General features: G+C 39.6%; 1 protein-coding gene across 6 annotated transcripts in view; it reads right to left on the reverse strand.

The window, feature by feature from the left end:
- Positions 1-16,532, reverse strand: part of tmem201 (transmembrane protein 201) — a 186,910-nt gene that overhangs the window by 110,097 nt on the left and 60,281 nt on the right. For 3 of the 6 annotated variants that reach the window (XM_078557808.1, XM_078557809.1, XM_078557807.1), the window contains exon 6: positions 14,297-14,500. In XM_078557808.1, the coding sequence (XP_078413934.1) occupies positions 14,297-14,500 (204 nt within the window). Of the gene's footprint in view, positions 1-11,651; positions 14,501-16,532 lie in introns of those variants that run through there. The other 3 variants (XR_013578872.1, XM_078557810.1, XM_078557811.1) reach the window with 3 other exon arrangements.

Consider the following 16,532-nt stretch of genomic DNA (forward strand, 5'->3'; position numbering starts at 1 on the left):
TTCCAGCCATTCAGGAGGCTACTGCCAACTCTCATTTCTCAGTTATTTAGAGGAAATTATTCTGTATATTTTACTGATACCCAAGTCACGGCAAAAGAATGTGAGCCAACACCAGACGTCTTCCCCCTCAAGAGAAGAGTAGGCATCAGCAAAGGCTTAATGGCCTGGATACTTGGCCTAGGGAAAAAATTCATATAGGATTACAAATACAAGGTTACCGTATAAACGGAGGGTGCCGTTACCATTGATCATAACATTTCTCATCTTTTCCCAACATCAGTACCTGCAGTATCATATTGTTAGGAGGAATTAGTCACTTCCACAATTGTACAAAGCACCATATACTGCAAAACAAAAAATTCTTTGCTGTGTTCAAATCCTAAAACGTACTGTTATGTTAACAGGCAGCCACAGAAGGTGCAAGTCCCCATCCACATTTAACACTTCTAAAAAAAACTTATAACATACATGGTCATTAGTATTTCTAGTCCTGGATAAGCTAATTAACTTGGCGTCAACAGATGTCATAAATAACTACATGCGCTGAAGCATCTATTTACTGTGCAGGGCCTACATTCACTTGCTCTCACTTTCAGTGAACGGCCCGAGAGAAGGTCATCTTCCTGTAGCCGATTTAAGAGTGAAAATATGTCTGGGAACAAGAGGCCACCCAGGGAGTATGGAAAGGAAAAGAACAAGGACAGGAAAAGAGCGAGCGCGCAAATTTGGTGGCAATACACTCTCAGAAGATGCATCAAAAACCCTTACAGGCAGGGGCCCACCCACAAACCTTTTCAAACTAATTACAGCGCTGTCCTAATGGGAACTATTAAACACTCAATCTCTCAGTGAAAATTTAAATACGATATGGAAATTCTTGGGGCTCAGTGGAGCTTTGTAAAATAAACAGAAAGCAAAAAAAAATCACATTAGAGGTTTGTGCGGGAGGGGGGGTGGCAAAACAAAACCACTGGAGGGAAGGATTTGAATTCAAATATTACTAGCATACCCTTGAATACTCCAAGTGCAGTTTAATTACATATAACAAAACCCAATGATCTACTTAATTATATCAAGATTGCATAAATGACAGGCCTGGATTCAGACTTGCCGCCTTATCCAAATTGCTGCTGTATGAACAGCTTACTACAATTTTCAAACGCTTACCTAATGCACCCGCTTATGAAAAAGAGATACAACGTGTGCAATTCAATTCTTATGACAATTTCAGGATGCTTGAAGAGCTTAGGGTGTATAATTTTATTGGCTGCACTTGAGTATTGATGCATAATAATAAATTGGCATCACTGGTAAGAACAGTGCCAAGTACAGCAAATATAGGGTGCATTACATCATTAAATTAGCAAACGGGACACAGAACTTCTCATTATTCAAATGATCTAATCCTATGCTTCCAAGCACTAAATTTCCACTTCGCTTTTTAGGCTGCTCAATTCAAAATTATTAGATCAAATTGTTTCAGCACAAAAAGCACACTGAATTCTCAAGAAGCAGACTGTGCTCTGGATGCCTGGATCAAGAATTTTACCACGGCTTAAGTTGGATGGTTTATTGGCACCTTGATTTGCATTTTTTATATTATCATCTTTCCCAGGAAACGTCCATCACCAGAGCAGAGTCAGGTGATAGTCGAAGGGTTCCCTTATCCATTTAGTCTCAGTTCAACACGGTACTAATGAGTGACAGTGGGGCCAGGTGCACTGTTGATATTTTATGAATTGGGCCAGGTGATGGCAAACAGAGTCTAATATGACCAAATTTAGGATCATTAGGTCGGAAACAAGGAAACAAATTTCAAAAGATAAAAGCAAAATACTGCGGATGCTGGAAATCTGAAACAAAAAAATCTGGAGAAAGAAAGTGCTAAGGTTTCGAGTCCACATGACCCTTCTTCAGATACAAATTTCAAAGAATGTGTTGAGCTCATCAGTCATGCAGCACAATGACCAGGAAGATTGTTTGGGGATTGTGTACAAGTAGTCAAATCCATCTATTATATGCCTGCAGTAAAGGCAGCAAAGATACTGAATTGCATTAGCAGAGGGGGTAGATTCAAATCAAAGCAACATTGCTGCAGAGGGCACTGATTATAACTCTTCGACTGCTATGTTCAGTATTGTTGAATAACTAAGGCTGAGGTGACTAAGGCTGAGTGTTCTAGTAGCAGATGGCTGAGACAAGCAACGTTAAACGTGGAAGCAGCCAGTCTTTGCGATGCAAAGTGTGTATGGTGTTGGAAGCTCAGCCTGGCACTCAATAATTCACTCAGGTAGCAAACGGTCTGGATACATGGGCATCAAGAAACAACTGGATAGTCTCTGAAAAAGAAATGATTTGAAGGATGTGGCGAGACAGCAGGATAAAGCAAAACGATTGTATCTTCTGCTTTCAAAAAAACATCTTGCATTCCAATCCTTCAAGCCTTGGTCACTCAGACCTGGAAACATATCAAGATGGAAATCATGCTCTCAAGTCCATGGCAATACATAATAAAGAAGAGCTCGTGAACAAAGCCGTACATTGCAAATGAGAGATATAACCTGCACACTACAATGAGTCATATAACCTTTCGTACATCTAAGCACAGCATCTCAACATAGTTCACAATTTACTAGCTCAAAAGCCTCAATTTATCAGACATTGAAGCCTGCGACTAGAAAGATTATAGCTGTCACGCTTAACACTAGGGGCCAAGTCTCTGTCCGTATCCTAAAGAAAAAAAAGGTTCTCATCACATTCACAATCGAGACCCTTCCATCACTTTTGTCACAACTGCATTTTAGTCCCTTAAATTCCAGATTTCAGCCTGATGATACTTGTTGAGAAAACAAGCCTTTATTTTTCACTGCTTCAAAACGGAGCTGCTACTGCAAGCAGAACACTCGATGTCTGTCACTTCAGAGATAGGTTTATGTAACAGACGTGTCTGAATGTTTCATGAGTCCCTCAGGGTAAAGCTTTTCAAAGTCAATGTCAAACTAATGATAATGCAGCTTTGAAAACAGCCTCTTAAGATTAATATACTTTTCCTGTGCTAGACAAACTGCCTATATAAAAAATATAGTTGAAACAAGGTAACTTAATGCTGCTACTTCTAAAAGGGGGACGGTATACTTTAGTATTCAGCATTCACGTGTGTGTGTGTGTGTGTAGGTTAGTGCTTTATGTTGCATAAATTTTTGTGGTCTCAGTCAGTGATGCCAGTTCTGATGAAATGTAAACTGCAGCATTCACTCCAGTTAGATAAAGGATGGGGCAGATTATCTAACATTTCCTGCACATTGGTCTTCATATAACTTGATCTGAAAAAAAAAACAGCATTGCCTAGTTGCACGATATTTCCACACCAACTGATCATTGTGGCCTTGAAAGGCAGCCTCAATCACTTTTCATTTAAGCTCCCGAGGAACTAGGCTACAATTACGCACACTCTCCTTTACCAATGCACCTTGGGAAACCCCTAGGAACTCATCGCCTGTCTGCCTTCCAGCCACCATTGGGAGGGAAACAAAAACTGATAGAGCAAAGATGGAATTTAACCCTCGGATGTTTAAACTATTTTTTTTTGAAAGAAAACAAAATAAAACAAGTTTAATTCTCTTCCATTTTCTTCTTCCTTATAGTGGAGTCTAATCTATTAAGCCAACGTGCTAACAAAACTTGCACATGAACACTTGCATTTATACTGTTCATCATGTTGAGACACCTCAAAACACTTCCATACAATGATTTACTTAATGAAATGTGATGACACTTGCTTAAATGCAGTGGCAACACCTCACAATGAGCCAAATTACATGGTTTTCATTTTCAGTTGAGAGTGAACTCTTGGCTATTATAAGCTTAATGTTGAAGCATCAGTGCGATTGAGTAAACGTGTATCACGTTGCAATGTGCCAATGAAAAATTCTCTTCAATTTCACGAAAGTAACCTGAGTGGTACAAGTAATAACACCGTCGATCCAATGGGATACAGAACTGAATTTACTATTGGCCTTTGACTACATTTGACAAAAAAAATTACTAAAGCCGATTACTGTCGGAATTTCAAAAAATGGAACAAAAAGTCTGCGACATTACTGGAATGTTGGCTTATCCAGGTCTCCACATATTAGACAATTACAAGCACACAGACAGCACCAACGGATATCTTAGCAAACCCATTCCTGGGTGCATGTGATATTTTTGTTCCCAACTTCACAGAAAGGACAGAAGTTTTTGTGAATATGTCACTGCTCTACCCCACTCGGTGGAGCCAGGCATCATTGAAGTTTTGGCTGCCACACAACTACTGCATTGGATTTAAGTACAGCATGTGCCACATGACAAGACAGTAATGGAAAAAAAAATGGGAGACAGAAGAACATAGGAAACAGGAGGAGTAGACCATATGAACTGCTGAGCCTGCTCCGCCAGTCATAAGGTCATGGCCAACACTGGGCTTCAACTCCACTTTCTCACCCGCTCCCCATATCCCTCAATTCCCTTACCGGCCAAAAATCTGTCCAACTCAGTCTTCAACAGTGGAGCATCCACAATCCTCTGGGGTTGAGGATTCTAAAAGTTCACAACCCTTTTAAGTGAAGAAATTTCTCATCTCAGTCCTAAACGATTGGCCCTTATCCTGAGACTGTTCCCATTGTGCTCTGGACTCCCTAGCCAGTGGAAGCAGCCTTTCAGCATCTACCCTGTTGAGTCCCTTCAGGGTCTTGCATGTTTCAATGAGGTCGCATCTCATTCTTCTAAACTCCAGAGAAGATTGAACCAATTTTCTCAGTCTCGTATCATAGGGCAATCCTCATCCCAGGGACCAATCTAGTGAACCTTTACTGTACCGCCTCTAATATAGGTATATCCTTCCTTTAATATGGAGACCAAAACTACACACGGTATTCCAGATGTGGTCTCACCACATGAGATGGTGTCTATAGCCAACAGCACTGAGAAACTTCTGGCAGCTGTTATGCAGCCAAGTTACCACAATTTGTTTTTAAATGGTTGCTGCTCAAGTTGTGCAATAATGTAACTGGGAAGCACTCTGAACAGCTTATTTTTTTTTCTTTTGTTTCTAATGTAGAAAAAGAATGATCAATGATGAACCAATTAGAAAGCTCAGCCATAAGCTGCTAGTTATATACATAGGAAGTAAATACAAATATTCTTCCAAAAGTGGGAAATGGTTCAAAAGGCCAAGCGGCTGTGTATGTGCACAGCTATGGTCAATAGTTTGATAATATTTTTAAGGTACAAAAAATTGACTTTAAAAAAAATGTTACTGTTTTAATTTGGACTTTATACTGGCTGAATCTACTCTCGCTAGTCTTGCATTGCTGAGAAAATCAAATTCAAGGCCACATTAGGAAAACCACCACGTAGTGTGGCGGCCTCATTACACAACAAATTTAATGGGATCTAACTCTTACAAATAAATCAATATAACGCCTCTCAACAATTCCCCACCCCCACCATATTAACTTGAGTCCTAGCCAGTACCGTGGTGTTTTATTTTTGTTAAGTGTATGATTTTCTTCCTCTCCACTTTTCTAGATGGGAAACTAGATGCTGCCCATAAAAGAAAAACACAAAATAAAAACCAGCAAATACAAAAACTGTTCTCTTTCCAAGAGTTGAAGAGGTTGCTATGGCAATAGTGTACACAAACAATTTAGTGCTATGTTTGGATTATGATTCAAAAAGAAGCTGAAAAAATTAGACACTAAACGTATGGAAAGTCATGTACGTTTTGTTAGTTGCATATTTGTAAATCTTTTCACGAAAATCATTGGCTAGCTAAATGGGAAAAAATGCTAAAAAATATAAAGCATAAAAAATACACGGTATGCTGATTTGTGATCAGATAGTTCTCTGCCTTAACAGTGCTGGTCTCTGATTATAGCTTCCTACAGATCAGATGGTAGACTACCCTGTTGCACAGCACAGTAGCAAAATACAATGCTTCGTCTGAATGTGAACTTAAGGTGATCTTAAATGATCTCTGGTTCCGTAATGCTCCGCTGGAGGTGGCTACGATCTGTGTTCTGATGTCCAGATATCACCAGACAAGATGCATTATGACTCACACTAAATGTAAGCAAGCATGGCACCATTGCTCCTCCACCTTCAGTTTCAGGCCGTGGGTGTACATATTGCTTTAGTGAGATACAGATAATGTCTCCGTTGAGGTTGTATCGTCAAAAACTGATCTACTCAAATATTCCTCTCTGCTCTGAGAAAACAAATGTGTTTTTACAAGATTGAGCAATCCTTTACACAATATGCCCTGGTATAATGGGGGGAAAAACAGGAACAGGTCATGGAGTCCCTCAAGCCTGCTCTGCCACTCAATTAGCTCAAGGCTCATCTGTACCTTAACCACCATTTACCGGCTTTATTTCCACATCCCCACTTGCCTGGATGAGTGCAGCTCCAACGACACTCAAGAAGCTCAACACCATCCAGGACAAAGCAGCCTGCTTGATTGGCACCCCATCCACCACCTTCAACATTCACTCCCTTCAATCACTGCCACACAGTGGCAGCAGTGTGCACTATCTACAAGTTGCACTGCAGGAGCTCACCAAGGCTCCTTTGGCAGCACCTTCCAAACCCACGGCCTCTACCATCTAAAAGGACCAGGGCAGCAGATGCTTGGGAACACCACCACCTGCAAGCTCCCCTCCAAGCCAAACACCATCCCGACTTGAACTATATCACCGTTCTTTCACTGTCGCTGGGTCAAAGCCCTGGAATTCCCTTCGCAACAGCATTGTGGGTATATCCACACCACATGGGCTGTAACAGTTCAAGGCAGCAGCTCACCACTACCTTCTTGAGGACAATTAGGAATGGATAATAAATGCTGCCCTAGCCAGTGATGTTCACATCCCATGAGCGAATAAATAAAAATCCCCAACAAAAATCTATTGATCTAGTCTATTGGCCACGCTGCAATCGCCTCCACATTATCATCTGCCTCCGGTTCATTTAGCTGAGACAGCGGGAAAATGGATCACAGTCATCAGTGTAACTTCTGACTCATTTGCCCCTTGTGGATCCTGCAGTTTTTTTTTCTTTTTCTCCTTGCCCTAAATTTCAGGGTTGGGCATCACATGTTAGTAAAGATCATCTCACCGTGCCACATGGCTGGCAAAACTATAGCTAACCACATCTAACATCCCCTCCTGTGGGGTGATGAGTTTTGCTAATGTACAACTGTTTGGAATGCCACCAGCCCTTGGCAGCTCACTCAAGTAACTACTTTCCATATGTCAACCTAGATAACTGATTCCCAAATGCTATTTTATCAGGGTAGGCTTCACTGCCTAGCCCAGTGCAGGCTTTGTTAGGTGCCTGCACTTGCACCTCCCTGCACAAGTCACTGAAAAGCAGTTAGGAGAGGGAGCCTGATTAATTTTCTCCCCGCCCCCTGAATTATCTCAGGTGCTCTGTGGTCTCCAAACTACTTCCTGCCTGAGAACAGCAAACTCAGCCGAGATTGCAATCAAACCTGTCATGGTCAGCATCACACCAGGCGACCCACTTGACCATCCAGAAAGTGCACCATCAACTCACTGCTGGCTGTGTGAAGTAATGTCTTGTGTGTCATTAAGTCTCATTAGCTTTTTGCTGCCCGCAAAAAACGCCATCACTGGTGCTTACCAGAATTGGAAAGGTCGGGCTTACGTGCAACCAACACCAGCATAACAGTGAATCTTCCAGCAAGTCTCGTCTCCCTTTGACTCCACCTCAAAAGTTGATCATGAACTGAAGCCATTTATAGTCTTGTGAATGTCTGAATATTTTTTGAATGAGCCAAATCTTAGTAAATGTTGCAAAAAAAAGTTGTAAAGACTCTTTCCAGTAAAATCCTGACTTACTAACCACTTCAGAATGCTTCAGTCAACAGAATCCAATCTTGTGATCTCAACAGTTGTGGCAAATTTCAATCAGAATCCTAAAGTCAGCAGACCAGCGAGTAAAAATCCAGCCTCTGATCAGGATGACATGGGTAATGCTTACTTAGTATTTTAAAGGCAACAAAACATTCTAATTTGCTTACAACTTCCAGACAAATCAGAGTGAGCAGAGTTAACATTCATATACTAAGGCATGATACAATGGTGTCACATGACACAGGGTGTGCCTGCAATTCCCAGCAAAAGCTACTGAAACAGGGTAAAGGAAACATTGACAATGGCCAATGTGTACCCCTTCCTCACCCCCATCTTGTCTCACATGAAGGTCAAGACAAGATTAAGTTAAAAGCAAAAAACTGCGGATGCTGGAAATCCAAAACAAAGATAAAAATACCTGGAAAAACAGCAGGTCTGGCAGCATCTGCGGAGAGGAACACAGTTAACGTTTCGAGTCCGTATGACTCTTCACCTCTTTTCTATTTTTACTTAGTTCTGTTGAAGAGTCATACGGACTCGAAACATTAACTGTGTTCCTCTCCGCAGATGCTGCCAGACCTGCTGAGTTTTTCCAGGGATTTTTATTTTTGTACAAGATTAAGTTAGTTTAGGCCAATGTGTGCAGAGACAGAGACAATCTCAATAGCAGTCTGGACAGGTACCTAGCAGTAAAGGCCAATCACAATCTAATAGGAAGTGAATGGAGAGGGGGAGGGGAAGAAGAATGGAGAAAAGGGTGAATAGAGACAAATCTAAAAGTGGCAACTTAAAATTCAGAAGCAATGTACAGTTCTTATTTGAAGTGTGAGTGGATCAAATTTTGTACCCGTTGCATATTATTGGGCAGTGAATCGAGCCACGTATTCAAGTTTAGTTTATACCTGATAGCAGAGGATGATTCTCAATCTTGTGACTGCTGCTAGAAAATCTATGTGGATAACCTGCGTAAAACTCACCGGTGCTATCTTTCACAAGCACGTCATGGCAAACAGATGAGCATTCCAAGGATGCAATTGATCTGGGTATAGTGACTAGCTTTCAGAGTTTGGGTACCTTCTCAAATTGCTCACCACGTGGCTGGACAAGCTCCAGCTTCAAAAATACAATTACTTAAATGATGGGAAACACAATGCTCCATTTAAGTGGCCAACTGCACTAACAACTTTTAAGATTCATTTCCAAAATCCCAACAAAAGATAAAAGTAACTAGCAGTTATAAACAGAATAGAAGGATATAACCTAGTTAATCAATGACATGAAAACAAACATCAACTTGCAGATACATTTTTATATAAGCCATGATATTTGGAACAGCGTATTTTTCACAAACATGTAGCCCCATACCTGCGTGAGAACACATATAACGCAACAATAATTCTGAGAACAACAACTTGCTTTCTCAGAACGATGGTGGGCTTACCAACAGCGTTCGCATACCACACCTGGAATGCGAGGATTGGTCTCACCTGTGCTAGTTATTTCTCAATTTGTCAAATGATCCTGAAAGAAAGCTGTGATTAACACCCAGTTTAAAAATGCTACAAACTGGGTGCAATAGGCTCAGGCCAGAAGGTACACATGACAGAGCCGGCTACAGTTTAAAAAAAAATCCATCTAGACGTGGAAGAGCTGAACAGAAAAGGCAAACTATCAATTCAGTGGTCAAAGGAAGTGGGGAAAAGCTACCCGATTGTCTTTCCCTGGAGCCAGTTGTCAACCAAGAATCATCACAGCAGCCCTCGGAAACTACAACAATTAGAATGTTTTACAGAGACGCTATTCCACATGTACCTGTATAGGCATCAAATTAGGTAAATATAAAGAAGTGGAAATTATTTGCCCATATGAACAAATACCAGACACAGCAACATATCTAGGTGAGATTGATCTAGAATCACATAGCATTAAAAGGATATTATTAAGAATTAAAATTACATATTTGATTAGAGTTCTTTTCTCGAAATATTCCAGAAATCCAAGTCCAAATTAGATGCATTACTAACCAAAACTAATTTGATGCAACAACGGCAAACATTAGTTTATTACGAAGCCGAATCACCTGCTTTCAAGAAAATTAATACCCTAACCACTGCACAGCCTGTCAGTCAGTGGCTCTCAGCACAAGGATTGAGCTCAAACATCAGTGAGACTATCCCAATTTAACCATCAGTATTCTATCCACTTCATTACTTAAATTTTTTGAAATACATGAGTGATTATTTTCAAAGCTCAAAGAAACAGAGACAGAATAATGTGCCAAGCTTGCTCAATGTTCAGTTGAACACACACCTTTGTTCTATATGGACAGATAATGTCCTGGTTTACAATTTTAGCTCATGTCACTGAGCTGTTATACCCACTTATGCTCGTATTGCTTTAAAAGCCAAGATTCATAGATTCAGCTGGTTTACTCTAAATGGCCCTGGCACAGAATGTGGTAGAGATGAAACATAGCTCCAAATGGTTTTGGGTTGAATCGCCATCTAATACATTCGTTACTTCAACTGTAAACTCATACAAGATTGACTTTTCCTTATGACTTTTCATGAAAGTGAGCACCAATGGTGTTGAATTTTAGTAAATGGACTGCTACTGGTGAAAATAGCTGCTGATAATGAACAATGTCTTTATGAGAGCAGTGCAACAATAAAATGATGCTTGATTCTGGAGATACAAAATTACATTACAGTAATTGGAATAATCTGGCTAAATTTATATATTATAATTAAGATTTGTAAAACAGGATAAAACTAATGATTACATTAAACTAGCTGCGCACAGCAGTAACATTTCCGTAATTACATTAGGCTGTACCTTTATAATACAATAAGATTTACACATTTAAAGGTCTTTGATTATTTACATAGTGTCAAAACACAAATTTACAGGCTGCATTTAAAGCAATTTATATGCTAACTAAAGATTAGATCATGTGTTTTAAATATGCTGTAAAAGGCTACAGGCTACAACTGAACAGGAGGCAGCCTGAATGCTGTTGAAAATCTGTACTGAAACCAAACCTTTTAAACCCTCTCTTACACATGTATACTGAACTTATCTTGTAAATAAAATTCTAAGACCACATGGTTTTACTCCTACAACTATGCTATTGCTACATGTAGAGAAAATGTTGCTTGGACAGCTTCAGGCCTAATCAGCTATTTACTCAGGTTAATTATGTCTGAAGAGGTGATGGCTAAAGTGTTTTGCAAAAGATGCAAATGCGAGATGAGAATTTTTTCTTCACACAGCGAAGAGTTAGGGTTTGGAATGCACTGCCTGGAAGTGTGGTGGAGGCAGGGTCAATTGAGGCATTCAAGAGGGCATTGGATGATTATTTAAATAGAAACAATGTGCAGGATTACAGGGAAAAGGCAGGAGGTTGGCACTAAAATAATATGCTCAGAGAGCCGGTGCAGACACAATGGGCTCAATGGCCTGCTTCTACACCGTAACAATTCGGTGATTCTGTGAGGAGAGTTAGTTCTCCCTAGTGGTCGGCATCAACAACTTGAAAGCAAACCTCCCATTAGGACACGTGACTTGGATCTAAACTGAAGTCTGGTCAGACTTGAAAAAGCTTGAAAATTTTTGAAAGGCTGTAGAGAACAAAGCCTATTACCATCTTCTTGAACGAGCAGAGTTGCTGTAATGCTGTGAATGTTTGCTTTGAAAAATTAATTTGGAAATGAATGGCAGCAGCACATAAGCAAGGAGTATGTTCAATGATGGATATACAATTTATTAAAGAGAACCAGCTACATATAAACCTAGAAACTTCAACCATGCACATTACAGCTAGAGCTACTTGGCAACAGACATTAGTGGCCCCAATTAAACCAGTACAAAGATATTTTTTAATGTAGAAAAGACACAAGGCGACAGAAAAGGGTTTGAAGCAAAAAAAAAGAAAATGGAAGGCTGCATGTTTGAATTTAAGCAAATTTCACAACATTCTAGAACAATTAAGATGCATAAAAAGATGCATAACAAAAGGCAAGGTGAAAAACAGATGTACAACCTTTTTGAATGCTGAGGCTTTTCAAATAAAGTACAAGATAATAATTCAATATAAAGAAATAAATGCATTTAAAATTCAAAACATTTGCAAATAAACTTAATATTTTACAGTTAACAATAACTTTAGCATGGAAACTTAAGGTCAATGTGATAAAGGACGGTTATAATTTTTCTATGAAGCATAAATTAAACTTTATAAATAAAAAAAATTGTGCACATTATTATTTTTAAACACATCTTACTCTAAATTTCACTCATCACCATAGTTAAGGTCCCCTCCAAGTCGCAAACCATCCAGACTTGGATATATTTCACCATTCCTTCATCGTTGCTGAGTAAAAATCCTGGAATTCCCTCCCCAACAGCTCTATACCTTTTCCACAAGAACTGCAGCGGTTCAAGAAGATGGCTCACCAGCATCTTCAAGGGTAATTAGGGATGGGCAATGATGCTGGCCTTGCCAACAACACCCACATCCCACAAACAACAAAAAAAACAATTACACATTACCTGACACAGACTTTAAAGGTAAACCTGGTGAATCTGGTGATTCTTAAAGATCTGAATGTGGCTTCTATATAATTTTAAAATTAAGTGTGAACACAAACTAAATCTAATGAATAGTGCATGCATTAAATATCTTATATTGTACATTCAGAAGCATTCCCAGGACTGCTGGATTTGAAATATTAACAAGTTATTCAGCATTCAAAAAAGTTAAGGAAACTTTATGAAAAGAGCACCAGCAGATACAAACAGGAGAAATTTGAGCTAGTGATGGGTGAGCTGATGGCACCAGTGTGATACTGACACTGTTTCATAAATATTAGACTGCCTTCAGCATAAATGACAGGAAAACTAAATTACAAACCTGCACTACTTTTATTTTACACATTTACTTTGATTAATTTGCAAATGACGGAATACAAATCACATCAAAAATGTAGCACCTAGTTTCTTTCGTGATCCATAATGTGTTAAAACAAAGCCATCATATCACCCACTCACTAGTCTGAAGCCAGGAATGCAAAGTTTTTGTTTAAAAAGAAACAGTAATCATTTTTTCTGGACCTAGAATGGACTGCTTGCACCTTTAAGAAAATCAAACACAGTCACTTTCTCTTTCTAGACTCCTAATACTCGGTTATCTGTCAAATGCATCATTATCTTACAATAACTTTTTTTTGAGGGGGTGGGGGAGAAGGTGTCTTAATGCAGTTTCACAATTACATGAAAGAACGATACATCACAGGAGGAGGTCATTCGACTCATTGTGCCTGGTAGTGCTATGCAATCAGTCCCACTGCCTTGCTCTTTCCCCATAGAATTACATTCTTCAAGCAAGATAGTTTGTTAGAAGTGTGGCAAGAAAAGGGTAGAATGTGAGTCAGTATCACAAAACTGAAGAATCAAGCACAACAGTACCATTAGAGTTATGAGTATAAATCAAGAATATTGTTGCTCTTTGTTGAATATAAGGCAATGTAGCACATTGAGGACTGTAGTGTTTCTAGTCTTTTAAAAAGAGGCCCATCATTAATCGCTCGTTTCTAAATGGGAGAGAACACACAAAGCTAAGTTTTTTTTGTTGACAACAGTACAATTTACTATTTAAAAAAAACAAAGTCAGATTACATTAAAATGGTTGTTGTGCCGGTTTACTTACAACCGAGCAACAAATTAATTTGTGAAATGGATGCATCCAGTCAAAAAAGTTCCAAGATTATATTAAAAATTATCCCCAAGACACCATTTATTTTTATTACCTTAAATATATTGTTGATGCATTTATTTTCTCTTGTCATGATGTGTGGTCATGCTTTTTATGTCGACCTTCATGACTGAAATGCATATGTAACCAGCTATATATAAATGGGAATTCCCTAAGTCAACATTTTCAGTGACACTGTAGCTGCAAGCTACTGCCACTGAGAGGCATTAGAGTTTCACTTTGTCCTGTGATATATTGAGCAATGCCACAGGAGATCTATTTCCACACAAAAAAAAACTGAAGTTTTGTCACTTGATCTAAAAGTTCAATGCTTTTCCAGCTAATTTGTTAAGTTTGACTAAGTGGTTTATTGACTCAGTTATTTAAAAAAAGCCCACTAACCTAACATAGATGGTAGAAAGAGTACATCGTTGTGTAGGTTTGATTTTATTATAAAGTCAAGCTCATATCCATAGGTCGACAAATAATGATGCTGCATCTTTAAGGTCCTTAGGAGACAATCAAATGATGGAAAAGCGAGATAGGAAACAGCAATCCACTGGATAAATAAGGACAGAATCATTCACACAAGAGTTCATATTCTGCCACTGTTCACTGTTCAGACTCTGACCTTCGTGCCCTGTATCGCCGCTGGCCAGTTGACTTTCGAGTAGCGATGGTTGCAGTGAATCCCACCAAACAACACAGGGACGTGGTGCTGAATTTCAGAGTGTCAAGCCAACCAGGAACATCGGTTTGCAGGTAATTCTCCATCAAATGCAAGCTCATCACCGTCAGCCAGAGTAGGGAAGCCACAGCATCGATCCTCCGCAGCCTGTGGGGGATTAGGTGAGAAAGAAAAAAACAAATAAATAAAAACACATCATGTTCCAAGTGTCCCAAGGTAAAGACAGAGGAGGTCAGACTAATTATCAAGCATACTGGCATAATGAGCTCCCACCTTACTTGCATGGAAGAGGAAGCTGGTTTTGGAAGGTATGTTCACTCTCATTCTGTTCTCTCCACTTTCACAGGTGGCAGCCATTTGGCCCACTGTATTCTGTGGCAGCTCTTTGAAAGAACTTTCCAATTAGTCCCATCTACCCACCACCACCCCACCCCAACCCCCACTCACCGTCCTGGCTCTTTTCTGCAGTGTTGTACACTTCTTTTCACAAAAATAATTTCCTTTTGAAATGGTTCTATGAAAGTTACTATTGAATCTGCTTCCACCAACCTTTCCAGCAGTGCATTCCAAATCATAACTTTCTGGATAGTTTTTTTTAAAAAAAGACTCATCTCCCTCCTGGTTTGGTTCTTTTTACCATTATCCTAGATCAGTATCTTTCAATTACTGACCCACCCACCAATGAAAACAGCTTCCCTTCATTTACGCTCGTCATATTTTTGAACACTTCTATTAAATCTCCTTTTAACTGCCTCTGCTCCAAGGAGAACAATCCCAGCTTCTCCGGTCTCTTGACATAACTGAAGTCCCTCAACCACGTTATCATTTTGGTAAATCTCTTCTCCAAGGCCTTGATACATCTCTTGAAGTGTGGTGCCTAAAATTGGATAATTGGCATAAGATCTCAGGGTGGAAATGAAGAGTTTTTTAAAATATAAATTCAAATTATGATCTGGAGCACATCACAGAAAAGATGGTGAAAGAGATTCAATGGTAACTTTCAAAAGGAAATTAGACATCTCCTTGAATTGGAGAAATCTGCAAGGCTTTAGAGAAAGAGGAGGGTAATGGGACTAATTGGACAGGTCTTTCAAAGAGCCTCCACAGACCTGATGGGCCAAATAGCCACCTTCTGTGTTTTGTGTGTAAATATTCCAGCCAAGGCCAAACCAGTCTCCTAGAAACTTGCATATCTTCTGTGACCATGCAGTGGGGTGGGTTTGACAGGTAGGTGATCTATTCCACACACTTCACCTGCTAATTGAGTCAACTATTGGGAATTATACAACGTCAAAGGCTGGCTCTGTAACTGATTTTCCTTTCCTCAGAGGGAGTCATCTGACTTGGACTTGGTGTCACTCCAATGCGGTATGGTTGAGATTAGTAATGTGCAACGTCACTGTTAAAAGCAGGAGTCCAGAAAAAATCTTACACCAACTTTCAACAGATTTGTCTGCTGTTTAAATATTCTTTGCTTCCTAGTAAAAGCAGATTATTGCACTCCTCTTTAAGCATGAGCAGAATTTCTTTCTGCCAAAATTGTGCTGCATCAAGTGGAGATAGATTAAAATTTGATATACACAACGCACAAGCTTACAGGGCCCTCTTTACTCACGCTGCCCGAACCGCAATACAAATTAAAGATATTATTTTGCTTGCATACTGTTCAATAGCCCAGAGTAAACAACTATCTAGGTAACCAAACCTTCCCCCACACCAAGATTCATAGTTTTCTTTGGCCAATCTATTTTTTCAGTTGAAGTGCACAGCACATTCTCTCATCCATCGTTTGTCTAAACCGGATTTTGCCTTGTCAAGTGGGGCACATCTCAAAACACCTGCAGCTTGATCAAAGGGGCAGTTTGCTGTAGCCTAAGGGAATTTAGGATATAGTTACCTTGTAAGCCAGCATCCTCAACTCTAGCAGGTTTCGGCAAATCAGGCTACAGGTTTTGCATGCACAGCAGAATTATTCACTGCACAATGAATGACGGCGGGTCAGCATACAAGGTATGAATAAAACAGTAAAATAAAAGCAAAATATTGTGGATGCTGGAAATCTGAAATAAAACAGTAATGAATAAAGCAGTAAGGCGATCAATGTGAAACATGTTCCAATACATTTGGAAGCCATGTCGTTTACCCAATAGAAGGAGCAGACCGCGCAATTGTCCCCAGT

Source organism: Cetorhinus maximus, chromosome 15, assembly GCF_964194155.1.
Source record: "Cetorhinus maximus chromosome 15, sCetMax3.hap1.1, whole genome shotgun sequence".
Lineage (NCBI taxonomy): Eukaryota > Metazoa > Chordata > Chondrichthyes > Lamniformes > Cetorhinidae > Cetorhinus > Cetorhinus maximus.